The following is a 26,802-nucleotide window of genomic DNA, read 5'->3' as shown; positions in this document are numbered from 1 at the left end:
ATCTGCTGCAACCACTTCCTTCAACACTTGGTACTTCTACACCTTTTCATATTCTTTTTTCTGATGTTGCTGCCATTCGCTTTTGCCTGTTCTTTGTTTATTTCTCCACGAACTCAGTGCTCAATTCGAATACGAACGAATAAAACTATTTGAATGTGAAATTTAAAAAAAAATCAAATAAACTGCTTTTTTTTTTTTTAGCCGTATTCAAGCACAGCAGGCGCATTACACAGGCGCAGACTCGAAGACTCGCATTAGTTGTGCCGCAGTGCCCTCTGGTGGTCACTGCCCCAAACTACAGCAACTCTATTTGGACAATAAACAATCTCACGAGTCCATGTGTCCAAGCAGCAACAAACCCAAAAACCACAAGAAGAAAACTCAAACAGAAACCTCAAACACAGTTTATATTTGAACACATATGGAGAGATGAAGTTTTTTTTTTTTTTTCCATCTGGTGGCATACAAACAATATACAGAAGACAAGTATCAGAAATATACAAATAAATGGTATGGATACAAAGAAAACAAAAAAGGAGTACTATAATCATCTATTTGACAAAAACAGAAACAGTAATTCTGACTTTTATGATAAAACCAAGATAGCAAATGAGTTTAATAGATACTTTGATATTGGCCTGAGTCTTGCAGCAAATGTACCCAAAACAACAAAAGTCAGTGATAACCTAACAGTGAATAATGTCAATAGTATTTTTTGGGAACGGTAGAGAAAGAAATAATAATGAATATTTTCAAATGTTGCACAAATAAAACATCCACTAACCATATGGATATGGACATGATACTAGTCAAAAATGGAATTGAATTAATTTGTGAAACATTTACATCTATATGCAAGTTATCACTTACAAGAGGAAGATCTCCAGTAAAAATGTGAAAAAAACAAACAATCTAATTCCACTGTGTAAGACAGAGACAGACATACGTTTTCAAATTACAGACCAACATCCTTGCTTCCCCTATTGTAATAAATGCAGGAAAAAAATATTTGTTAGCAGATTGGACAAATCCATTGACAAACACAGCACTTTAAACATTTCTCACTATGGTTTCAGAAATTTCCACTACAACACATAAAAATGTATTATTTCATAAGCCTCTTTGTTGACCTTAAAAATACAATCAATACATTTATGCACAGTATGTGCAGATTGATAATGCCAAATACGAGCAATATTACATAAAATGTGGTGTTCCTCAGGGGTTGGTCCTGGGACCAAAACAATTTAATTTATGTATCAATGACATTATTTCTGTATCCAGGCTGCTGGAATCTGTTTTTTTTTTTTTAATTAATTAATTAATTTATTTATTTTCACTGCTGGAATCTGTAGCGGAGCCAGAGTGGGGACAAGGGGGCGGTCGCCCCAGGGCCCACAAGGTCATTGGGCCCCGTTTCATATGATGTGTTCGCATTTACTCGTAAATAAATTATTATAATAAAATGTGCAGTGTGTGCGAGAAGGTATACGCATATGAGTGTGGGCTCCAATTTGCTAATTCTTACATTACGACTGTCCATGAATGCATCAGAGCTGTAAGCCAGCGATGATTGGCTGTGCGGCATTAAGAAGTTTTTTCTTTTGCACTTGATCTGAACTCTTTTGAGGGAAGTTAAACAGTATGCTAAACACTATGCTAGCCGCTAGCAATACTACCCAAAACCTAACATCGGAACCACTGGTGAGTCAGTGAAACCTTCAAAAACCTTCAGAATGCTGTGGTCTTAAACACCTATTTGAATGTGCCTTGTGTTGCTCTCAACTATAAGAGACCGCCAAGTCTATTTTGTTTCTCTAATATATGTGAATTCCAAAAGATATAGATAGCTGTGTCTATATCCATCTGAATAGATTGTGTAATTTTAGACCAGCTGTGTTCATTTTATATTTAAGCTGTATCAAAGATGGTACAGATTTAGCCAGTGAGTTTTTAATCTGAGTTTTCAGCACCATGGACAGTGGACGCTCTGAGATTGACACCTGTCAGGCTGCATTTGTGTGTGTGTGTGTGTGTGTGTGTGTGTGTGTGTGTGTGTGTGTGTGTGTGTGTGTGTGTGTGTGCGTGTGTGTATTTGTTCTTCAGAACAAGTTTGTGAACTGGTTTGTGACTTTATTCTGCTTTCTGAGGCATATAGGTTTGCTTGGCTCAATAAAAGTGAGCATTAGTGTGTTGTTTGATGGTAGCATGAGGTATTGTTTGAATGGTAAAATTACTATCATAAGGGCCCGTCGAGAATGCTCCGCACCCTCTGGACTGAGACCCACGCTCCGCTCTGCGGCTGGAATGTATTCTTTTTGAAGATGAAATCACCATATTTTGTTCCAGGTGTAATTTAACACAGTAGTTGGATGTGGTCAGACAATAATTTTTAAAAAATAAAACGATGAGTTGATGTGAATAAACTATCACTAAATCTGGGAAAAACAAATTTCATGATATTCAGTGGTAGAGGGGTAGACGCTGTTCAATTATTCTAGATGGTACAGAAATGAAAAGAGAAGGAATCTAAGTTTATTAGTGTCATGTTGGATGAGAACTTGAACTGGAAACCACACAAAAACTACATAAAAGTAAAAATATCAAACAAAATTGCAGTATTATACAAGAAGATGGACGTGTTGGACAACAAAACACTACATATGTTATATAATTCTCTGATTGTTTAATACTTGACTTACTGTGTGTGACGGTTCTGCGCAGGATCTAAGCTGTTCCTAGCACTGCACTTTTCTTTACAGAGATCTCAGATATTGTTTGTGGTATTTCCTGGAGCCACGCATCCAGCTTGGGGGTCACTGCTCTTAATGCCTCTTTCACTACTGGAACCACTGTTGCCTTCACACCCCACATCTGCTCTCGCTGCTCTTTCAGCCCTTGGTATTTCTTCAGCTTTTCATGTTCCTTCTTTCTGATGTTGCTGTCACTGAGGATTGCTACATCCATCCCTCCTGCTCTCTTCTCATGTTTATCCACCACAACTTTGTCAGGCTGATTGGCCATCACCAGTTTGTCAGTCTGAGTCTTGAAGTCCCACAGGATCTTGGCTTGGCTGTTCTCCACCATTTTCGTAGGTGTGCTCCATCTACAGCCCGTACTCAGCACAGATGTTTCTGTATACTATGTCCGCACCCTGGTTATGTCGTTCCATGTATGCCTTTCCTGTCAGCATCTTGCACCCTGCTGTGATGTGCTGTACCTTGCACAGTCTGCAGCTGGGGTCTTGTCCAGTATTACACATCCCGGCCTCTATGGATCTTGTGTTTAGGGCCTGTTCTTGTGCAGCCATGATCAGTGCCTCTGTGCTGTCTTGAGGGGTTTGTCTTTCCATGATCCCACCTCTGGCTCTTTTTTCTCACGGGGTCTCATTTGTCTGAGGCATTCACTTAGCAGGCTGTCATTGGGGGCCATTTTCTGGAGGTATTCTTGGAGGGATGATGTTTCCTCTTGGATGGTGGCTTTGACACTCACCAGTCCTCGGCCTCCTACACTGCGCTTCATGTACAACCTCAGGACGCTGGACTTGAGATGGAAGCCTCCGTGCATTGCACGGAGTTTTCTTGTCTTGATATCGGTAGCTTGCATCTCTTCCAGTGGCTAGGATATTATACCAGCTGGATATCTGATTACTGGTAGAGCATACATATTAATGGCCTGGATTTTATCCTTGCCGTTTCGCTGACTGATCAGGACCTGTCTCACCTTCTGTAGGCATTTGGCTGTGGGTGACCTCTGAGCTGCTTCATCATGGTTGCCTTTTTCCTGTGGTATCCCCAGGTATTTGTAGCTGTCTTCCACATTTCCAATGTTGCCTTCAGGCAGTTCAACCGCTTCAGTAGTGACCATCGTCCCTCTCCTTGATACCATCCGCCCACACTTATCTTGTCTGAATGACATCCCGATATCATTGCTGTATATCCTGGAGGGGGGAATCAAGGAGTCAATGTCCAGCTCATCTAAAACTAATAGCTATTACAAACCGTAATTATGTATTCTGTTATGTAAGGGTTTAATTTCCTGGATAAATGGTAAAATGAGTGACTTTTACTGATCTAACACAGTTTTTTTGTTCACAGTCATGTTGGTATTTCTACTTTTCATACAAATAAACCTGAACTTTGAAATTTTTGAACACCTCCATATGAACAATATATGCACTACTAACACATAGTTCGGCTGGTGGTATGTAATGTCATCGCGCAAAATATTTGCGTTGCGTCCGGTGGAAACACGGGGTAAGAGACAAAGTGATTTGTGCTGATTTTGTGCGCTCCCCCTGCACTTGGGAAAACACACTTGCACAGAAAGAATGCAAACCCCAGCCAGAAAGCCAGCTCTCCAAATCTTCACTGGAACTTTACAGCCCTCATCACAATATGGGCTCTATTTTGGTAGACCAGGTGCAAGCGTGGGGCAGAGCAGGTGCAGGCGGTCAAAACCTCTTCCAGGAAGAAACTGTCTTCACCTATTTAAAGCTCGTGTCCGGATTTTCCATTCGTTTCCAATGTATGAATAATTTTTTAACAAATCTTAAATGTGTTAGTCTGGGTTGATACTATAATATTAGCATAACACAATATAAAAATGTATTTATGAGCCCCACCTTCATCTCATAGACCCCCATGTTATCCGAAAAAGCACTGGTCAGCTTCAGCCAATAGATTTCGAGCTTCCGCCTTGTCGTGCTGTCAGTCAACGTGTGCACGCAGCCAGAGAGCATGCGCACTCGCCCAGGCAGAGGTGAGTTAGCTACGCAGCAGCCGCCCCGCTTACCTCGGATATATCCACTGTCTGCTGAACATCCACCGAAAACAGATAAACATGTAGGATTCTGTAGGACTCGGAGGCGCTCATTTTCACCCGACAGATAACGTGCGTGCACAATTAAAGGGGCGTGGCTTGGTCGCTCATAAAAGCAGAGAGAGGGCAGAACCTCAAGACGTTGGATTAAAAAAACCTCTCTCTTTCAAAACTCCGGACACGAGCTTTAAACACCACATAATAAAGATGAGTGGTGTGAACAAATCACAACATGAATAGACTGTGAAGTGGCAATGAAATCAGGAGCACCTTTGCTGAAATGATGCATTTTCATTGTTTTCTTGTAAAAATGACTTGTCATGACCATTTCATCTGCACTTCCTAGGGGCCAGTTATTGAAAGGTAATCTGTGTGGATTTTGGGTATCAGATTGAATCAAAATCTTGAAAATGGGTTGATCAAAGGGGAAAGAAGGATTCAGAAATCGGATAAGATCTTGTAATCCAATCCTAGTTTTAATCTGGATAACTTTGATCCAAAAAAGCAGTATTATCCTGATCCCAACAGGGGGAGGATTTCATGGTGGATTTCAGGAAGGAAATGTAGCAAAACTTTGAAATAAGTTAAAAAAAAAAAACAAAAAAAAAACAATTTGTATAATTTAGTGTATATGGAGAGGCAGCTGGAAACTCTGAATGCCTGGCTCGAGGGTGTGGAAACCCAGCTCTACGACCCAGAGCTCCATTTCTCCTCTATTGGCTCCAGTCTCGTTAGACTGATGGATGCAGAGTAAATTGCGGGATCGCCTACTCAGAGAATAGACGTGGCTGGAGATAGCGAGCTTTCAGTGCACCCTGCACAGACGTTATTGGCACACAATTGTTACTGCGCTCAGCTCAACCTGTGGAGACCTCCCCCTGGTGTGCAGCCCCACCCATATTGATGCAAGCGAAGACCGGTCAACAAAAATACCAATTTTGACTTTGCATGCGTCGCGTCTGTCAAAATTCCCACTGTGCGGCTTGCATGACTCTTCGCCACACTTCGGTCTGCCGCAAAAAATCAAAATCAATTGCAATACTAAACAAAGCAAAACAGGTTCTTGATAATAAAGCACTTCACATTCTGTACGGATCTCCAGTTTCACCCTGTTTAACATATTGTGGTGAGGTAACAGTTACAAAAGTTCTCTACAATCACTAGTCATACTTCAAAAAAGAGCAATTAGGGTCATAAACAGAACGGCTTATCAGGAACACACAGTCATTGTTTCTGCAGTCAAGAGTGTTAAAGTTCCATGATCAAAAAGAATATCAAACAGCACAAATCATGTTTAAAGCAAAGAATAATCAACTACAAGGAAATATTAAGGCAAGTTTAAACCAAGAGAAGGAAAATATAATTCAAGAGGATTGTTTTATTTTGAAAACATAAAAGTAAGAAATATAAGAAAAAGCTTCTGTGTTTCCGTATATGTTATGAAACTATGGAGCCGTCTGAATGATGGAGTTGAAACAATGTCACAATATTGAGCAGTTTAAAAAAGCCATAGAGAGATTATATTTAAAAGATACAACCATACAAACATAAATATCAGTGGAAGCTCGCGTTCCTTTTCCTTATTTCCTTGTTTAGCAATGTATTTACGGTACTTTTTTACTTATTTGTTTTCTTTTGTTAATATTATTCAATTATAATTGTTTCATTAGGCTGTTGGTTGTTTCTGTTATGCTTTGATTTTTTTTGCTCATCATTAAAATTATTTATAAGCAGGTATTTTAAGTTCATTACTCAGGTAAAGTGAAGAGATGGGACTAGATAAGTTTAGACTTCATCCCACTTCAAATGTAATTGATGTTAAAAATAATGATAATAAAAAAAATTATAAAATAAATTTGATGACAATGACATCATCTTAGTTACATGTGGAAAATAATCAATCATATACATTAGTTGGTTTATTAAAAGTGCCTGAACACAGCTTTACCACCACTGTCTGTGAAGTATGACAATACAGTCTTGTCACGAAGTTAAGTACAAATCGGGGTGCTGAAGATTATACAAATTACAGCTTTGCAATCCTTCGTTTCTCTCCTGGGAATGTACATTTTGCACACAACACAATGCACACAATTCAAGAAAAAGTACATATAATTTCTAATTAAAAAATACACTGCTGTTAGCTGTGGAAAATTCCAATTTTAGTGTGCACTTTATATGAACAGGTGTCTCAGTTTTACATCATCATTCTTTTAGTAAGGTCAGTGTGTTTGAGTCGTGTTATCCACAGCAGATAACCAGTCCAGAGAGTGTAAAACGATGTGCACGCAGGAACACGTCTGCACAGCACACAAAGAGTGTAGTCCAATGCTTCTTTGGCAAAATGCTTGATAACAACAGTTCAGTGTTCTAACTCCTTATCAATTATTCTGGGTCATTCCTTTGAAAAAAGCATTTCGCAGTATGAATTATGCAATACATAGTTTGCAAGTTCACACACTAAGTTAAGCTGGCAAACTGGAACTGTGGGTTTAAAACGTTTGATTTTGGCTGTGAAAGCTGTGACAGCATTGTCAATTTTTGTGTTAACACTGAAATAATGTACAGAAGCTATAACATAAATAATGAAGTCGTAAAGCACATCATGCAAAAGATTAAAAAAATACCTTACATTGATTTTGTAATGATAAAATGTTGTGGTGTAAGTATTATTTTGAGATAATCCAAAAGTATATTATTCGATTCCATGATACACTCTAACACCATTAAATTTATAGATATTTAAAATATTATATGCATAAACTATTATACACCACAGTTGTTAATTGAAAAACTAAAGCATTTTATTGAGTAATAATTCCATCATGGGAAGTATTATATTTTAAGTTAAACTGTTACTTAAATGTCAGTCAATGCAAACTGACATTCTCAAACCTTATTCCAGACAGACTTTATCAAACTACTTGCCTTTGTCCCTCCACACATACGTATTAGCCTGGACTTTGGAGCTGAAACAGTACAACACGCAATTCCCATCGCAGCTCCATCCAGGAACGCTGCAGGTATAAAAGACCTGCTGGGTGGCTGAGGCTTCAGTCTCGTCTGAGTACTCACCAAAGGAGAGAGCTGCAGGAGCCCATCATGGGGAGCTCAAAGCTTTGCCTTTTACTCCTCCTGGTCAAACTCACCTTAACTTGTAAGTATTTTTCAATGGAACAAAGAAAAGGTTTATCTTTCAGAGCTTTCTTTTACGTATAATAATTGAGAGATTGAGACTTGATTCAGAATTCAATTATACGTGATTTGTTTTAACCGTCTTCACAGACGCCCAGGAGGAACATGCATCTTGTCTCTGTAAGTCAAACAAATTAATGAGCTATATATGCCACTTGAATGCAGTTTAATTTGTGATTTTGTTGCAATACAAGAACCAACTATGTTTTTTCAACACTTAAATTTGCAGTGTGTCCATAAAATCTCAGTAAACTTATCAGTTTACTCGCCATAGCCCAGATTCTGTACTTCATCAATGGTTTAATTATTACTGTGTGCAGTTGCTTTGTCTTGTCTTAATGAATTGTAATTTGAAATTACTGTTTCCCAAAAGTATCAAAAAGTTACAAGGCCCACCACAAGTATGAATACCTGTACGAAGCGGAGTCCTTGAATGCCATCAATGGAGCATCACATCTTAAGAATGGTCCCAAGGCCACCTGCAAGGTAAAGAGGATTGTACACTTACAACTAACTTTTGTATGTATGTGTTAACTCAAAACTTAATTATCACACTTTGTTTTTCATTGTGCTTCACAAAGAAATGCAATGCTAATCAGACATTTCAAACAGGTTGAAATTGAAGTGCCTCAGACGTGCAGTTTCATCTTCCGCACCACTGGCTGCAGCCTGAGTGAGGTGATCGACGTGGACGCAGAGGGTAACCCTGTGTTCGGCTCCACGCCCACCTCCAATGCCTTTGCTGCCGAAATGGAGAGGTACACACACACACACACACACACACACACATACACATACACACGCACTCACAGGCACGCACACGCACAAGACATAAGTCTTTTGTTTTTGTATTTTTGATAGATATCCTGTGAAGGTTGTCTTTGTGGGGGCGTCCGATGTGAAACTGTACCCTGAGGATGATGAGACCACCAACATTCTGAACATCAAGAGGAGTATCATCTCTGCCCTGACTGTGCCTCTGATGGAAGGAGACAAAAACAAAGACATGGTAATCTTCTTGCTTCTCACAACTTGATGACAAACATTACTGCTTTGTCAAGCACAGAAAAAACAATGCAGTGCCAGTGAAGATCTGTTTTACTGTTTACACCTTTATAGCCCACCATCCACGGCATGTGCAAGACTCAGTACACTGTCAGCTCAAGGGAAGAAACTGCAACCGATATCAGACTTACCAGAGATCTGTCCAGATGTAGCAAATTCGTCCCAATCAAAGATCACACCAGCCCTCTGGCACTGATCTCTGGCATGGTAAGATATCCAAGAACGCAAACATTTTTTTTTTCTGCTGAGAAATGCCTGAAAAAAATATTAGAGCCACATTGATTTTTCCATCTTCATGAACCTGAGCTTATGCATGATGTCAAAGTCATATGATCATTCATCTTTGTTTTTCAGCACTATCCTCTTGCTCAGTTGATCAGAAGCTCCCAAATCTGCAACTACAGGTTTGACAACGAAGAAAAACACATCACCTCTAGCTCCTGCACTGAGAAGCACATTCTCATTCCCTTCTCTCACAAGTAAGTAACACTTTCACAACAAGTGTACTTTAGGCCAGATTCTTTAATGACATATACATGGGCTTTTAAGAATTATTGATTTTTATTGCCGTGTTTCATCTCTACAGAGGGGAATATGGTGTCACCAACGTGGGAAAACAGCACCTCACTCTTGTTCAAGTTTCTCCAATTGACGACAAAGTCTTTTTCCACAGTAAGTAAGCTCATCTTATTTCAGTTCCCTGAGCTCAGGCCAAATCACTGAAAATGCTCACTTTTGCGAAGGTGACAATGTCAAGGGTCTTCCCATGGAGACTGTTGAAGACAAGAGTGCTGTCCAGGATAAGGACGCAGCTCTGAATCTCCTGAGAGAACTGGCCACTCTGTCTGAGGCTGACGGCGAGAAGAGGGCCCACCTTTTCCACATGCTGGTCTCCATGGTCCGTGGAATGAAGATGGAAACCTTGAGTCCTGCCATTCCCAAGGCTCTTGAGGTGTCCCGCGTCCTGACCTACCAGGTCCTGGCTCAGTGCGGAACCCCTCAGTGCAGCAGTGCCATCATGCAGATCCTCAGGTCCTTTGACAGTGCCTCCCTTGAGGTTGACGCGTCTGTTTTCGCTCTGGGACTCATGTCCAACCCATCTGAGCTGCTCATCAATGACATGCTTGAGATGGCCAAGTACAAATCCAGCAAACCCATCATGTATGCTCTGAGCAATGTCGTCAAGAGGTGAGCGAATTTAACAACACTTAGTTCTGTGCAGAAATATTTCACAGTTGCAAATCACCCATAAATGTGTTTGAATATTTTTGTATTCAACAGGTTCTACAAAGCTGAGGAAAAACTCACTCCTGAGATTTTCTCTGTTGCTGAATTCATGGCCGGCAAGCTGGGTGACTGCTCTGGAGACAACGATGAGACTTTCATGACACTCAGGGTAGGTCTCTATCTTCATGGCTGCAAATGAAAATGAGAACAATTTAACATGTAACTCCAGTCAGTAAAAATCAAATAGAGAAAAAAACTTAACTTGTAAAAAGCATTTCTGAAACAATTTTCTTCCTTTTGAAGAGATTTATTAATTTGTTTTCAAATTCAGGTTATTGGAAACATGGCTCCAGCACTGGTAAACGCAGGCCCTGCACTCAGAGGTGCCGTCATGCAGTGTGTGAACCAACCTGCAGCTTCTCCAGCTGTGCAGCAGGCTGCTATCCAGGTGTTCAGGCTGACTCCAGCTCCTGAAGAAGTAAGTGGGACTACAAATTTCACAAATTGTCTAAATCACTACAGCTGCAGCTCTTTCATGTGACTGATTGTTTTTTTGATGACAGGTCAGGGAAGTCTTCATGCAGGTCCTTTTGGACGGTGCCAGCCCCGTGCAAAAGCGCATTGCTGCATACCTGGTGCTCATGAAGGATCCCCAGACAAGTGAACTGACCCAGCTGGTGAACGCCTTGCCTACTGAGCAGGACCAACAGGTCAAGAGCTTTGTCATCTCCCACCTCACCAACATTTTGTCCTCAACTGTGCCCGAGACACTGGAGTGAGTAAAAACTACTGTCAGTAAAAAAAATGTTTGGGTTTCCTGATTTGATAAAAAAACATCCATAATTCATATTTCCTCTTTTTTCCAACAGACTGAGGCAGAGGATTCTGGAAGCACTGCAGGGTAATGACATTGAACCCACCATGGATCCCACCAAGTTTTCTCGTAACTACAAGATTGGATCTCTGGAGGGCAACATGCTCTTCGACAGCAGCAGCTACCTGCCCAAGGAAGTCATGCTTGACATGACTCTGAAAGCTTTTGGTTTTGACATCGACATGATGGAAGTAAGTTTTTCACCCCAAATTGTTCTTTGTGCAAATCCTCCAGTAAGTTGAGTTGAAACTGTGTTTCTCATGGTAACAGATCGGCATGGAGGGCAAAGGATTTGAGCCAACAGTCGAAGCCCTGTTCGGGGACAATGGATTCTTCCCTGACACTGTCATGAAGACAATCTACTTTGTCTCTGAAAACATGCCCGAGCAAGTCTCTGAAATGTTGCAGAACATCGTGCCCGCTCTGAAGAGGAACAGGATGAAGAGACAGGTACTCAAAGAATCACGTTTCTTCACATTCATCAGACTGTATTCACTTAATAGTGTCTCATCTTCATGAGGGAAGCATTTAAAAACATTTTACTCCTTTGTATTCAGGCCCACATGAACTTCATGAGAGACATTGGACGCAACCTCAACAAACTGGTGAGAGACCTGAAGGACGCACAGTCTCCAGAAGCAATGGTCTACATGAGACTCCTGGGAAATGAACTGGGATACCTGAGGACCAACGAAATGGAGGAGATGGCCTACTCTCTTGTGATGATGATTGACAGCATGTTCAAGATGTTCCCAACTGATGTAAGTTACATTCATGAGCTACTTATTAAGTTGTGTCTGGCTTGAAACATTTCTTTGAGGAATGAAATGTCCGATGTGCTTTATTATTTGGCACAGATCATGAAGGCACTGATGACCAAGGCTGACAACACCATCTTTGCCCACTACATCTTCATGGACAATGAATTCTTCCTGCCCACTATGACTGGTGTCCCTCTGAGGGTGGCGCTGTCTGGTACTTTCACCCCTGGTCTCAAGGGTGGACTTCAGATGGCTCGTGATATGGTAATTATTCATCAGTGTGTTTGAAAGCCACCTGCCTGCTTTTCTTTCACTGCACAACCACAACTGTGAACTTTATGGTATCTCTCCACACAGAGCAAAATTACCTTCATGCCCTCTGCTGGTGTTGAGTTTGTAACTCAAGTTGGCTCCTACTTCCCTGAATACGTCAACTCTGGGTTGGAGATGCAAACCAACATTTTCCATGAGAGTGGACTCAGAGCTGAGATCGCCATGGCACGTGACAACATCAAGCTGACCATTCCTGCTCCAACAACCCCAACAAAACTCATCAAAGTGACGTAAGCGATCATAGATGATTGTTTGGGCAGTCAAAAATGAGAGGAAATGTCTTCAGTACGTAAACAAAATACTGTATTGGTCCAAATATAAGACAAACCCTGCTCCCCATTCATAATACCTGTGACAACACATGGCCCATGCAGTCCTTTACCTGCGCACATATGACGATGCCTGTCGGCCTCTTTTGGAGCAATTTTGTGCTTTTATTACAACGTACGGAGTTACTTTCCTTGTGTCTTTACATTAATATAAATTGTAATGTAAGACATGTAATCCTTCTCTGTAACCGACTGATGTGACCTAAATTTTCCACTTGTCTCCAGGTGATCCCTGTGTAGATTAATGTTTGTAGGCATAGATTACCATTATCAGATTATGTTTACTGGCATTTAAAAGAAAAACAGTTCTCTTTTCCTTAGGCCCAAAATGTAAGACAACTTCACTTTTTTCAGTTAAAAAAAAACAAACAAACAAAAAAAAAACCCTGTATTATATCCGGATTAATATGGTAGAAATTGACGGAGCAATGAAATTGCAGTTAATTACAAAATTGCAAATTCCAGTGAAAATGCGCTTTTCGATAATGTGGATTTCTGGATGTAAGAAAACTGTTTCCTCCACACACAAAAAGCTCATGACGTTTTTTTTGTTAATACATATAAGAAAAATGATAAACTGTTTTTGTTTACCTCCTCTTATAGGAACTCTCTGGTGGCAGTGACCGGATCAGAGGTCCACACCATTCCATCAATCCTGATGGATAAGATTGATGTTAGCGAGTGCACTCCGGTCTTTGCTGGAATGAAATACTGCACGGCTCTGCAATACACTGACGCTTACTCACACGAGACAGGCCCGTACTTCCCCTTCACTGGAGACAGCAAGTGAGCAAGCCTCTGAACAGCCAGTACATAAGTCATTTTAAAATCAATTGCCATCAAAAATGTTGCTGATTAAATGCATTACCTCACAGATTTGCTGTGGAGCTCCACCCAACTGGTGAAGTCACTGAGTACACCGCCACTGTTGCCTACGAGCTTCTCAAGGAAGGAGAGGAGGGCAGGCAAAAGGTTGACGCTGTTAAGTTCATACTAAGAGCTGAAGGTAAAGTTCTGTCTTGACACTTCTCTGAAAACAAAATAAGCTGTGAAATACAGAAATATAATCGGTGAAATACAGAAATATAATCGAAATCCTGATAATAATGTTCATACTTTCATGTGATGATTGGTTGGTCAACAGGTGCAGAACCCACTGAAGCTATGGCAGTTTTAAAATACAACAGAAGGAAGAATGTTGTCACAGCTGATATCCAGATCCCTGACTATGATGTTGAGGCTGGACTGAGGCTCGGTGTTGTTGATGGAAACACCAAAGGCAAAGGAACCCACTCCATCTCTCTTGACCTGATTAACAAGAACATCCCTCAGCTCTCCATAGTTGGCCGTGCCAAGTAAGCTATCTATTACAGATCCTCTTGAAAGAGTACTAACAAAACATTCATAATGTAAAATATGTCCGCTAACGGGCGCATATTTCAGTTTGAAGGACATGAAGGAAGGCATGCTGCAAGTGCAACTTCTGGTGCCCTCCATCAATGCCGATGCCACGATCACAGCTAACATGAAACGTGATGAGGAACTGGAGCTGCAACTTCGAAGCATCATTAATTTCCTGGAAACGACATCTGCACAAACAATTGACATTAAATATGGTACTACAAGCTTCCACTCACCATATCTTCAGTAACTCTACTTGGCTGCACATTTTCTCACAGCCTAAAACTTATACAGTTTGCAGATTATCCCCTAAAGGTTAAGGGCATTTATCTTTTTTTTTTCTGTGCAGATGCCAAAAAGGTTGAAGTTAACTTTAAATCTGATATGAACTCTGAGATTGTCAACATCCTTCCAAATGTTGATGTGATTAAAAAGTTTGGAGATGACCTTCTTGAACTGCCCATTGGGGAGACTGACATGAAGGTCCATCAAATCCTCAAGGAATTCGTAGAGGTAGGAATAATTTATGATATATTTGTTTTGATTGCAAGATATTTGAGCCAATCATGCAACAATATTATACCATTTTCTTTCAGACCACAAACAAACACTTGGAAAGCTACGGTGCTTTTAGAGTACCTGACATGCCAGAGATTTCACTGCCAGAGACACTCTTCCTGAATGTGTAAGTCAGAGAGAATTTTATCTAACTTAAAACAGAAAAACAAAGTGACATCTAATGAGTATTAATTTTATCTTTTTTTGTGACAGTGACACAAAGGCTGTTTACTCCTTCAACCCTGAACGTTTCACCATTGTTCTGCCTCTCCCTCTTGGAGGAAAGTCAGCAGAAGAGCTGAACTTCCCACCAGCACTGACGACACCTCAGATGTCTGTTCCACAGCTTGGACTGGAGATTGTCTCCATCGAGGTTCCCGTCCCTGACTTTGTCATTCCAGAGAGCTTCTCTTTATCCGTACCTTATTTTGGCAAAGCTGAATTTTCCACTGTAATGAGGAGCAACGTCTATGAAATGGAGGCCTCTGTGATGGCTGGAAAAGACGATATGAAAGTCCCAAAGTACTCAGCTAAATTTGACGTGAAAGGGACCTCCCCAATCGACATCCTCTCAGTGACGACCGAAGGTATTTCCCAGTCATTACTGTCTGTAAATCTGAAAACTGCTACAAAAGCATGTTTAAAGTTACACAAAACTTTTGTTGCTCATTTAAAAAAAAGTCTTTAGCTACTTAGTCCTGAAAAAACCAAATTATCAAAACAATGGAGACACTTAAATATATTTTCATGTTTCACCTGTGTTGGCTTGCTTTATAAATATGTCCAAGTTATGCTACCGTTACTTGCTTGATTGCAGTTTTTCAAGCTAAATTACAGAACAAAAATGATTGTTTTGCTAGCTGCTGTTGGATGGTGGAATCAGTGTACTGAAGGAATGAAGCAACAGTAATGTTTTTTAATTGCACTGAAGAGAAAATGGTGCTGCAAATGTCTTTGTTTTAGGCTGACATTAACAAGTGTATTTATTGAGTTCAGTTTTTTTTTCACCTTATTCATAGATAGTTGTGCAAAGTCATGGATGTGAAAGAGCTTTAAAATGGTGGAATTAATATTGTTTTATATGTGTCTTTCTTTTTTTGTTTACGTTTAGGTTCAGCAATGTTGGACATCACTGAATCCATCAAGGCCGAACTGAAAAGCTCCCTGACTCATAAATTCGTTGAAGCCAGTTTTAGCATAATTGAGGATGCAGCCATCACGGACAAGGTCAGTTTGAAATCAAACAGCAAGGTAGAAGTCACAAGTCCACTGGGTCTCAATGTTGTCCTTGAGCACACTGGTATGGCTGGAATCAACACCGAAGAAATTTCTGCCGACAACAATTTCGAGGGAAGTTTCAAGGCTGGACCCATCTTTGGCAAGACTGTTTCAACCCAGACATTTGCTATCTTCCCACTCAGACCAGAGGCAAAGATTGACTCTTCTGTCCAGTTGGACTCCACCATTCTTAAGGCCCAGAATACCATTGCTGCAACTTTTGCCAATGGTGAAGTCTCAGTTGTTTCTAACACCAACGCTTATGAAGATGTCCTGACTCATGTTGCTGAGCTTTCATTCAAAGACGGCCGTCTGTCACTTAAAAGCGATGCCAACGCTCTCGCTCTTGGTATGAAGATCCGCAACCAAGCTGAAGCCTCTACTGGCCTCAGTGATGTCACTGTGAGGATGGAAACAAACGCAGATCAATCTGAAAACCGTGTTTACTCTCTGCTGACTGCATCTTTCGATAGCAACGGTCTGGCTCTAAACAGTGACGCCAACATGAAGATTTTTGAGAATGAGGCTACTCACAAGGCTGCTCTGACTTTGAACAAGGACGGTCTGGCCACGAGTGGAACAACCACCCTCCAGAGCATTGTTTCACTGGAAAATACCTTCTCTGGTGGACTTGATGCAACAAAAGCAACTCTGTCCATTACCAACAAGGGTGCAATGCAGGATATCAAAATTGATAATGCCAACACTCTGACCATCACTCTGTCCAGTCTTGACTTTGACTCAAAGGCTGACGTCATTGTCAGTGAGTATGCTACTTACACCCATGACATCACCTTTGACATGAAGCCCTTCACTGCATCTGCAAATCTTAAGAACAATCTTCAACTTCTGGCTGCTGAATTCATCAATGAGGCACAGCTGCAGGCAGAGCTGTACAAGATGGACCTGACAGGAAGCCTGAAAGCCATCTATGCTGAGGAAGAGCTGAAGCACACCTATCAGGTCAGTTATGCTGACATGACTGCGACTGCAAAATGCAGCACCACTGGAAAACTTTTTGGCACTCACATGAACCAAAACACAGAAGTTGAAATCATTGGTCTTGCTGCCAGGATCACTAATGATGCTCGCTTCAACTCGCAGCCAATCCGCTTTGACCACACCATCCGTTGCAGCATTGTTCCTTTTGACTTCAACCTTGATGCCATCTTCAATGGTGATGGAGATCTGACAATGTATGGCAAGCACAGTGCACAGCTCTATGGCAAGTTCCTCCTCAGAGCTCAGCCTCTGGCCTTTGCTAGCTCGCATGAATGCAGAGCATCAGTAACTCAGGAGTTGATTAATGGTATTTCACTTAACACGATTATTGATCACAACATTGACACTGTTGTGGGACTCCAGGAGCAGAAGGTCAGTTTGAAAATGTCGTCTAAATTGAATGACCACGTTTTCAAACAGGACGTAAATATTTATAACACTCTTCAGAGAGCTGGAATTGAGATATCTGAAACAATGCTCACAAACATCCTCAACACAGACTCCACAGAGAACCAGGAATTTGCCATCTCTGGCTTCCTTAAGTATGACAAAAGTATGAAGAGTCATATCATTCGCTTCCCTCTTATCGATAGCCTGCCAGTCTTTTTGGACAATCTCAAAGAACTTGTGGTGCGTGCAGCAGAGGCACTTCAAGAATACATTAACAGTGATGAGATCAGGGCTAGAATTGCAGCTCTTCCCCAGTATGTAAATGACATTGTTGCTGAAGTCAACATTGAAGACAAGATCGTTCAGCTGAAGCAGTATTTTAATGACTTTACTCAAGACTTTGTCATCTCCATGGATGATGTGGAAGCCTCTCTGAAGAACTTGAAGGCAACTGTTGAAAGACTATTGTCTGATCTGACTGTTTACATCCAACAGTTTGTTGGCATGGTGAAAGATGCTATTGCTAGCAGCACCTTCCCCGAAACTCTTGTGCAAAATTTCCAGGATCTTCTGACTACTATTAATGAAGATTATGATGTCAAGGCTATGGTTGTCAACATGATTGACACCTTCAGAGACATGATCAGTCAGTTTGATTTGGAAAAACTGAAGGGCAGCAGCATTGCATTCCTGAGTGACATTGATGCCAAGTACGAAATCAAGGCTAAACTTGAGACCATCATGAGTTATATTAGAGAAACAATTGACTCCTTTGACATGGCGACTTTTGTTGCTGAGATGCAGAGCTACTTTACATCCACTGACTTCAAAGCTCGCATTGAGGAACTTGTGAATCAGATTCCCACTGACACTCTCACAGAAATAATCGATTATGTAAAGAGAACAATTCAGAGCCTTGATCTAACTGACAAGCTGAACACCTTCTATGCTAAGATCCGAGAAATGATTGCAAAGTTCGAAATTGAACAGAAAGCTCAGGCTGTCTTGGAAAAGGTGGTGGAGCTCATTAAGCAGTTCAAAATTGAGGAAACCACCAGTGCTCTGTTAAAAATGGTCAAGGATGTAGATGTTCCGGCCAAATTAATGCAAGTATTTCAAGATGTCATTGATTATTTGAAAACCAGAGAGGTTGACGAGATTATTCTACAACTGAACATGTATATTGAAACTATCCTGGAAAAGCTGAAGTCCTTGGATTACAACAACTTTTTAGATTATGCCAATAATCTCATATCTGACTCCACAATTTACTTGAATGAGTTCATAAGGACTCTTGAAATTCCACAGAAACTTGAGGCAACAAGAGACTTTGTCAACCTGGTCTTGTCGGTTGTTCAAGGGTTCGTGGAAAGCCTGAGAGAGGTCAGAATTGCAGAAGTAAAGGATATCTTTGACCAGGTTGTGCTTAACAACCTTAAGACATTTGCTGAATTCATGAAAGAGAGAATTGCAACTCTCGACATTAAAACTGAGATTACATCTTTTCTGGACTTTGTTGGCAAAAACTGCACAAATCTTCTGAGTGCCATCATTGATACACTCACCAGTGCTGCTGAAATGATTAAGACGATGATGCCAGAACAGAAAATTTTTAATGAAATTCAACAGATTATTGATGCAGTCCTTGCAGAAATGAAGAAAGTCGAGGTCAAAGTGCCATCCTTTACCATTCCTCTGACTGATCTTGTTGTGCCTTCCTTGACAATCAGCATCGATGCACTGAATCAGTTTGAATGCCCAACCCAGCTTGACATTCCAATGTTCAGCATCTTGGGCTTCTACACTGTCCCAGCCACTACTATCTCAATTGATGACATCAAACAGACAATCATAGACCTGATTGATTTCATTCTTAACTTTGAGATGGAGATGCTAAATATTGATGCTACTTTCGGACACCTGACAACTGACTATTTCCCTGCCCTGCCCAAGCTTTCAGTTCCAGAGATTTCTTTCACTGAATTGTCTTTCCCCGCTCTTCCCCATGTTCCAGCAGAGAAACTTGTTAATGTTCCTCTCCAACTGCCCACACTGCAGATGCCAATTATTCCCAGTGATCTCAGGATTCCAGAATTTGGTAAGCTAAGCTACGAGGTCAAAGTCAGCTCCCCCATCTACTCTATTAGAAATGCTGCCGAAGTCCAGAACTCTCTTGATGTAGATGAAAACCCTCAACTGTCAGCTTTTCTGACAACCCAGGGAACATCCCCAAGCTTTGCAATTCTTAACTTCAACATGGACTGCACTGCCCGGATTGGTATGCCAAAGAGTCTTCATGTTATTGCTGCTGAGACATTTATACTCACCCATGATTCTGTGAGTGTTGACCATCATGCATCAGTAACTTTAGCTGACTTCGCTGTCCAGGCCTCGGCAAAGACCACAATGAAGGCCAAAACAGAACCTTACAATGCTGAGTTTTTGAACGAAGTCTTCTTGTCTACCCAGGGTGGTTTATCAACCTCAATTGATACTACCTACAAACACGAGCTCAACCTCTTTGGCCTAACTGGCGAGACATCTTTCACACAAAAATCTGTGGCCCGCCAAGAGGGTACCACTCTTACAATTACTTGTGAAAATGGGGGTGCTTCCACCTTGAACTCATACCACAACACCCACAAGAGTGACTTGCAGATCACAGTCAATCCAAGTTCAGTCAAGTTGTCCTTCACTGGTGACACAGATGCTTTCCTTTTCAAAACAAGACAGGCTCTCACTGCTGATGTAGTTGTATTTAGCTATGTGAAGTTGGACGTTCGCTCTGAAACAGAAGGCCCTGCAATCAAAAGCAGCCGTTTTGAGGGATCCCTCAATGCAAATCTACATGATAGTAAATTTGAACTGAAGGCAACTCATAGCTCAGACGTATTTGTGCCATGGGTTATCCAAGTCAGTGGAGAACTGAACAATGCAGTGGACTTTGTTGTCAGTCCCAGTGAAGTTCTGTTCAGCTTTGAGAACAAGGGAAACACAAAGGTTAATTTTGATGACACGCTCACAGCCAAAATTGATCTGCAGAATGATTACTCTGCAAGCTTGAGGCCTGACAAACAGCAGATAAACATTGTGGCTCTGACACGTTTCAATGAGCACAAGCAGCTGTGGAACCTCACTGTAGAAAACAATGAAAATGAGTTTGCCATTCTTGGTGCTGCAGAGGGAAAGATGAATCTTGAAATCTTGACAAAACCTATTACTATTTCTGAGTATAAGATTCCTTTTGTTGATCTCCATACCCCAGGTATTAGTAATCTGGACTTATATGACCGAACTGGATTGAAATACATTTTAACTACTCCTGAGCAGATTGTTGATGCAGACATTCAGATCATATACCACAAAAGCCAAGGAGCACCGCTTGTTGATTTAATGGGTCTGATTCAAATTCCATCTTTGGATGACCTGATCACAAAGGTGTCTTTTAAATCTGCTATCATCACTCTCAACGTAAATGCTGGCCTGTATTCTGAGGAGGATCTTGTGATACGTTTAGAAGCAAACACAGGCTCTGTGTTTGAAGGTCTTAAAGCCAAGCTTGATGGAACGTCCAGCCTGACAACCAAGAGAGAAATCAAGTTAGCCAATTCGCTTTCCCTTGAAAATCGCCACATTGAAGGCACTCATTATAGCACCTTCAGTGTGAGCACTGACACTTTCGAAACTGCTGTGTCTGTGACTACAGCTGGTAAGATTGACTTGCCTGTATTTAATCTGGAAGCGAGACAAAGTCTGGTTGCAGATACCAAAACAAAAGCAAATGCTGCATCCACTTTAAAGATGAACGGTCAAATCAATATCCCACTGCTCAAGACATCTGGAAAAGCTGAGGCAGATCACAGCCTGAAGCTGGAAGGAACCTTGGAAGATATCTCAATTGAGTATTTCACTAAGGCAAATATGGACGGGATCATACTGGAAGACTTCTTGGTTTTAGGAGTCCTGGACAATGAGGCGACCCTGTATCTAAATAATGATGGTCTAAGATCCACTTCCAAGGTTACTGGTGGTGCCAAACTTAACAAAGGCCTCAACAGACTTTTTGGCATGGATGTAAACAATTACCTGGCCACTGAAGCATCCCTAAGCCGTGTATTTGCAGAGCTGAAGTACAACAGCAACAATGTGGCAAACCTGCTTCACTTTAACACCAATGGAAAACACACTGCCCAGGCTACCATTGTCTTTGAACCAACCTCGACGCTGACTGCTGATATTGAGATCGACATGTCTCAACCAACCAACTTGGGTGAATTCAAAATTTTTGAGAAGACTGTTGCTGAAGTGACAAGTACCACACAGAAGATGTCTTCTAATGCCAAGTTTATCAGCCCACTGTATAATTTCAACATTGAAGCTGAGATAGACGGCATTGCTCCTGTCTCCAAAGTCATCTTTAAATCCTCGTCCACCTCTCCTATTGCCATCTTGGAATATGACCTGGAATGTAAGTTTCTCACATCCGCATATAAAATACACATTTCAAATCAAGCCCATTATCACGTGATTTAACTAAAATAAATGCTCTTCAACAGCCCTGAGTACGATCAACTTTGACGACGATGGCATAACTGTGACTGAGAAAGCGGTTTTCTCCACCACTGACTTCACCATGGATGTTCAACAAACGTTCTCCCATACTCTGAGGTACAGCTATAACCAAGGATTTATGACTGGTTTTGCTATTTAAACAATCCCTCTCTGTTTTTAGTGATGTTGTGTAATTGTTGTTTTAAATCACTTCCTTAAACCTGCTTTCTTGCTTTATTCCACAGTGAATCCTATCTCACCATGAATGTGGACATAACCAGCCTGGCCTTCACTGATATGAACTTGCGCTATGCTGTCCGTAAAGATGGAATCAGCGCCACAGTTTCTGTTCCAACTACAGGCTTTCTTGGACTTCAGCTTCATAGCAGGAGCCAGTCACAGATGAACGCCAGACTTTATGGCCGCTATGCTGTAAGCATCTCACTGATAAGTTTTCACAAGTGCATTTGATCACTGGTTTTCTTACTGAAATGCATTTTGTTTGTTTTGTCTGTTAAACAGTCTGATCCAGGGAAGGACGTTGATATCGTCACCATCAGAGTGTCTCAGAAAGATGCCGACAAAAGCCTGAATCTGAAATTGGTCTTCAACATGGATGCTCCTGAAATCATGCTCAGTGGATTACAGGAAAAACTTCCTGCCATCACGTCTTGTGTGTCCAATTACGCTGAGAAATACCGAGTGTTTAGCTATGCTGCTCAGCTAAAAGAGATGACTACTAACTTGGTTGACGATGCCTACACCTTTGCACACAGCCATGCTCCAGATCTGAGCCAGGTATCCGTCCTCTTTAGGAACACTGCTGTTCAGTTCCAGCGGACTGTTCAGCTGTTATTGGATGCTGCTATCAAAGTCCTGAGGGACACAAAGGTCAAACTGCCTGGCTCTGATGAGATGACCCCTCTCACAGAGGTGCTCAAAAAATTCACCACTAGCATAACTATCATGGTCGAGAAGGCAATCCACATGCTGACTGTAAACATTGAGTATGCCTATACTGTAGTAGTAGAGATGGCCAGTGAAGTCGAGGTTACAATGCCTATTGGTGATGTTATGGCTGGAGCTAAAGTGATCAAATACTGCAAAGAAAGTGCAAGGGATTTGATTGATTTCATTGTGCAAAGTTTGAAGAATGCAGAGAGTATTGACATGCTCTTGGAAAGACTGGGTGACACCTTGAAATTCTTTGTTGACAAAACTCAAGCCTTTGTTGACAATGACCTAAAATCTGATATGCTTGACGCCATTGCTGTTCATGTTAATGCTTTGTATGACCAACAAATGAGCCTGATGAAGTCCTTCACAGAGTATGCAAACTCCATCATGACCGCTGACTCTGTAAATGAGTTCATCAGTTTTGTTCTGAACAGTGTCAGATCCAAAGTGAATGAATTCAGCAGCACTGTTACTGACTATATCCAGCAGGCTCCTGCTCAGTACAAACCATATTTAAAGGTTAAAGGGAAGAAGCTGGAGATTAATATTTAATTTTGACTTTGCTGAATGACTTCATCAAAACATGGTGTAAATTTTCTGCTGTGTTTTAAAGACTGAATAATGTAAATTAAACTTTTTTTTTTTTTTTGCCTCGCTTGGAAAACATAATGGGGTGAATAATAACGTGACATATAACTTAATTACAATACATTGCCAGAGTGATTACCTGTACACTGTATGTGCTGCAAGTCATCATATTCTTTGTATTGGTGCAAAATAAAGTCTTCACTAAATCACAATGCATTGAAATCCTCTTTCATTGAGTGTGTTGTGGAATTTTGGGTGATACAGAACCAAAGATGACGAGTCAAGGTGTTGACCCTTGCACTGGGAGAATTTATTCAGGATTGCTCAGGAAACACACACAGATCAGCTGATCAAGAGTGAGGCCACTATTCCATATGTAACATTGCAGAAGCACTTGACAGCATGGAGAACATACCAGTATTAAACAATAAGGATATCTACACCGATGAAGGGAGAGTTGAGTGGGAAAACCTCACTGAGCGTGAATGCAGCATTATCATAGTCTGACTGAAATGAGTCTTGAAAGTATTCACTGGCCATGTGACGTTTTGTTTTGTGAAAAAGTTTACTGTGCCAACTCAAGCCATAACAATTCCATGAGTAGTTTATATGATATCATTGCTGTGGTAATGAAAGATGCTGGCATGGCATTCTGTAACAAGAGTATAAACAACATAATAGGACACCAGGGGGGTACTGCACAAAACCAGGATAAGGGATTAAGCCGGCAAACTGTTGTTATCCTGTGGTGATCCTGTGGTGATCCTGAACGAAGCGAGCCTCAAGTCGATTGCACAAAAGCTGGCCAAGTTTATCCCGGGCAAGTCACCATGGTGATTTATTCTCTGCAGCTAGCCTGCTCCACAGCAGGATAACTACCCAGGATAAGATTAAACTGCTGTCAACAATGTGAGAAATAGGCGTGGTTTACAGCATTTCCTTGGTTTTTCCACACATTACATCATTTAATCATCCTGCAGCCAAATCTTACAACTGTAGTCGTTGCATTTGCAGGGTCTGGTTGACTTTAGTATTATTTCGTTGCTCAGATTATATGAAGATCAAAATAACTCTCAACACAGACATTTCAGAATCCTTTCTTTATTAATACAAGTCCTACAATAGAAGGTTCACAATTATTGTAAAGACAATGGGAAAAAAACCTTAATGAAATTGGTACTAAACCACACTGATGTAAAAAATAAAGAATAAGAAATAAAATACAACAACCCTGAAGCTACACCATGAGTAAAATGAGAAACAAAGGAAAAATAAATGTATCACACCACCGAAATGGACTACAATATAACAGACAGCATCATTTTGTCTTAACTGTCTCCTGAAAATAGGAAAATTGTCCTATTTCAGAACTCCAGCTTTAGGAGTTAACGGTCCCACATCATTCTGACTCCACTCTTTTAACGGCTAAAATCATACAGAAATTCATTCTCAAAGACAACAAATTTTTATCACTTCATTTGATAATTGCTCTTTGGGCTACACTTAAGTAACTTACCAGACTGTAGAGTATTTTTATATTTGGTTTTCACCTGCTGCAGGTTCTGTTCTGGCCGGACAGGTTTGTTCTTCATGACAGATGAGGGATGAAACAGAACACAGCAGGAGAACAATTGATTCGATAACACGGACACAGAGTTGAAATTTTCTTTTAATTTTCTCAGCCCCCCTTTGAGACATAAGGCCCCTAGAAAACATGATTTGTGAAAAAACTTTGGTAACACTTTACTTGAAGCCCCTCTTTATAACACATTATAAGTAGTTATAAACACTAATACATGATCACAATGCTTTATAACTCACTATACAGCAGTATACAGCATAGGATTAAGGTTAGGGTTAGGGTTAGGGTTAGGGTTTGGTCCTGGCATTGTGATCATCTATGAATGTTTATAACTACAGCTACACATGTTATAATGGCATTATAATGCTTTATGAATGTACTTATAATGTGTTATGCAGGGGGGCTTCAAGTAAAGTGTTACCTTTATTATTATTATTTTTGTATGATCATCATCATGATCATACAAAATCATCATCATCATAATTTTACTCATGGGTACACTTCAAATGTGAGAGACGGGGGGGGGGGGGGGGGGGGGGGGGGGGATTCCAGGAAATCGCAGGCTTTTTTTTTTTTAAGAATAGACAATCTTTCAAAGACGAGGTCGGAGTAAGAGGGGCTGCATGGTGGGTGACTGTCTCCTGTATGCAGATGATCTTGTATATCACCATGCTCGGCTGGATTACAACTGCTTGGAGAACAGTTTGACTCTCAAACTGTGGAGAACTGAGGTATGACATTAAGTTCAATGCCAAAAACGGTGTGGTCATGACTGTGGGGACAAAGGAGGAGTATTGGACTTTGTTTCCTGCTTTCTATCCTGCTGGAAGTGAACTCTGTACTGTTGACAATAGTCACATACCTTGGTCGCGTGATCATGAATAATCTTTGTGTTAATGACAACGTTCAAAGGCAATATTGTAAATTATATGCACAAACTCACATGCTGCCACATAAATTCAGCATGTGTACTGACAAGGTAAAAATAGCATCATTCAAAGCCTGCATACTGCATACCACACTGCCTGCTTGTCGTGCAGAAATAGCAGAGCCACATTTAAGAAGCTGGAAGTTGCATATAATGGTGCATTGCATTTCTTACTGAAGTCTCCAAGGTGGACCTGAGCCAGTCAGCAGTTTGCACTGAGTAACGTGACTACTCTTAATGCCATTACCAGAACCTTTATGTAAAAATTTATGAACAGATTGGTGTTGTTCAAAATTGAAATTATGAAGCCTTTAATCAGAACTAAAGAAAGCAGTATCAGGGACTCATCTCAAAACTTCACAAAAAATGAAGCAGAATTGTTACACTGTACGACATTAGTTTGCGCAAATGTTCCTGATGTGAACAGTTGTCTTAATGAGCGCAAGAACAGTTATGACAAGTTTAACATTCTGAGAGGATGAAACAGCAGTACTATATTCGACTCACACATGTGGATGTAAACATGTAAATAAAGTTGCACTGCTTGGAACTTGAGAATACATACATCTACCAAGGAAGGCTTTCACATTGTCTGTCAGTGTACAATAGAAAAATGTAATGCTTATTAACAACCAGGAGGGGTCACTGGAACAGTTCTTATGATTTGCTGTTGAATCAGGTCAACAGCAACCTGCAAGCAGAGCTCAATGACTGACTGGGGTTGACAACTGACTCACATTACTTATTTATAGCTTAAAAAGGCACAAGTGTATAGCAGCATGTAAAACAATGAAGAAACAAACCAAAAGAAGTTATACACTCATAATTATACACTAACATAGTATGTTTGCAAATAGCTGATATATAAAGTGTGCAAATGACAAATTTAGAAAGATGGAGCTTGGTAATAATGTGTAAATGACCTCTAGCTAATATTTTCCATGCGTACATTATCCAGTCCT

General features: G+C 40.7%; 1 protein-coding gene across 1 annotated transcript; it reads left to right on the top strand.

Moving 5' to 3' along the window:
• The first annotated feature begins 7,923 nt into the window (after positions 1–7,923).
• On the top strand, positions 7,924–23,294 carry LOC115401990 (apolipoprotein B-100-like). The gene is made up of 28 exons (XM_030110395.1): positions 7,924–7,978; positions 8,107–8,136; positions 8,390–8,502; positions 8,629–8,774; positions 8,878–9,025; positions 9,136–9,288; positions 9,436–9,560; positions 9,668–9,753; positions 9,825–10,269; positions 10,363–10,477; positions 10,640–10,786; positions 10,872–11,083; positions 11,178–11,373; positions 11,453–11,632; positions 11,740–11,943; positions 12,040–12,207; positions 12,301–12,506; positions 13,209–13,391; positions 13,481–13,611; positions 13,750–13,960; positions 14,049–14,221; positions 14,356–14,519; positions 14,603–14,691; positions 14,778–15,151; positions 15,676–21,702; positions 21,791–21,902; positions 22,031–22,217; positions 22,308–23,294. Exons 1-28 carry the CDS (start codon positions 7,924–7,926, stop codon positions 23,292–23,294), a joined length of 11,367 nt encoding a protein of 3,788 aa, XP_029966255.1.
• Positions 23,295–26,802: the final 3,508 nt, after the last annotated feature.

Source organism: Salarias fasciatus, chromosome 15 (genome assembly GCF_902148845.1).
Source record: "Salarias fasciatus chromosome 15, fSalaFa1.1, whole genome shotgun sequence".
NCBI classification, from domain to species: domain Eukaryota; kingdom Metazoa; phylum Chordata; class Actinopteri; order Blenniiformes; family Blenniidae; genus Salarias; species Salarias fasciatus.
Note: the sequence above shows the minus strand (reverse complement) of the source record. Positions and strands in the feature narration are given on the sequence as shown.

What these genes read in the sequence shown, in the direction of transcription:
- LOC115401990 (XM_030110395.1), top strand. Translation starts at nt 7,924, where the DNA reads ATGGGGAGCTCAAAGCTTTGCCTTTTACTCCTCCTGGTCAAACTCACC. An exon ending in GGAACAGGATGAAGAGACAG is followed by an intron (nt 11,633 to 11,739) that starts GTACTCAAAGAA and finishes CTTTGTATTCAG; the next exon opens with GCCCACATGAACTTCATGAG. An exon ending in TCAAGATGTTCCCAACTGAT is followed by an intron (nt 11,944 to 12,039) that starts GTAAGTTACATT and finishes TATTTGGCACAG; the next exon opens with ATCATGAAGGCACTGATGAC.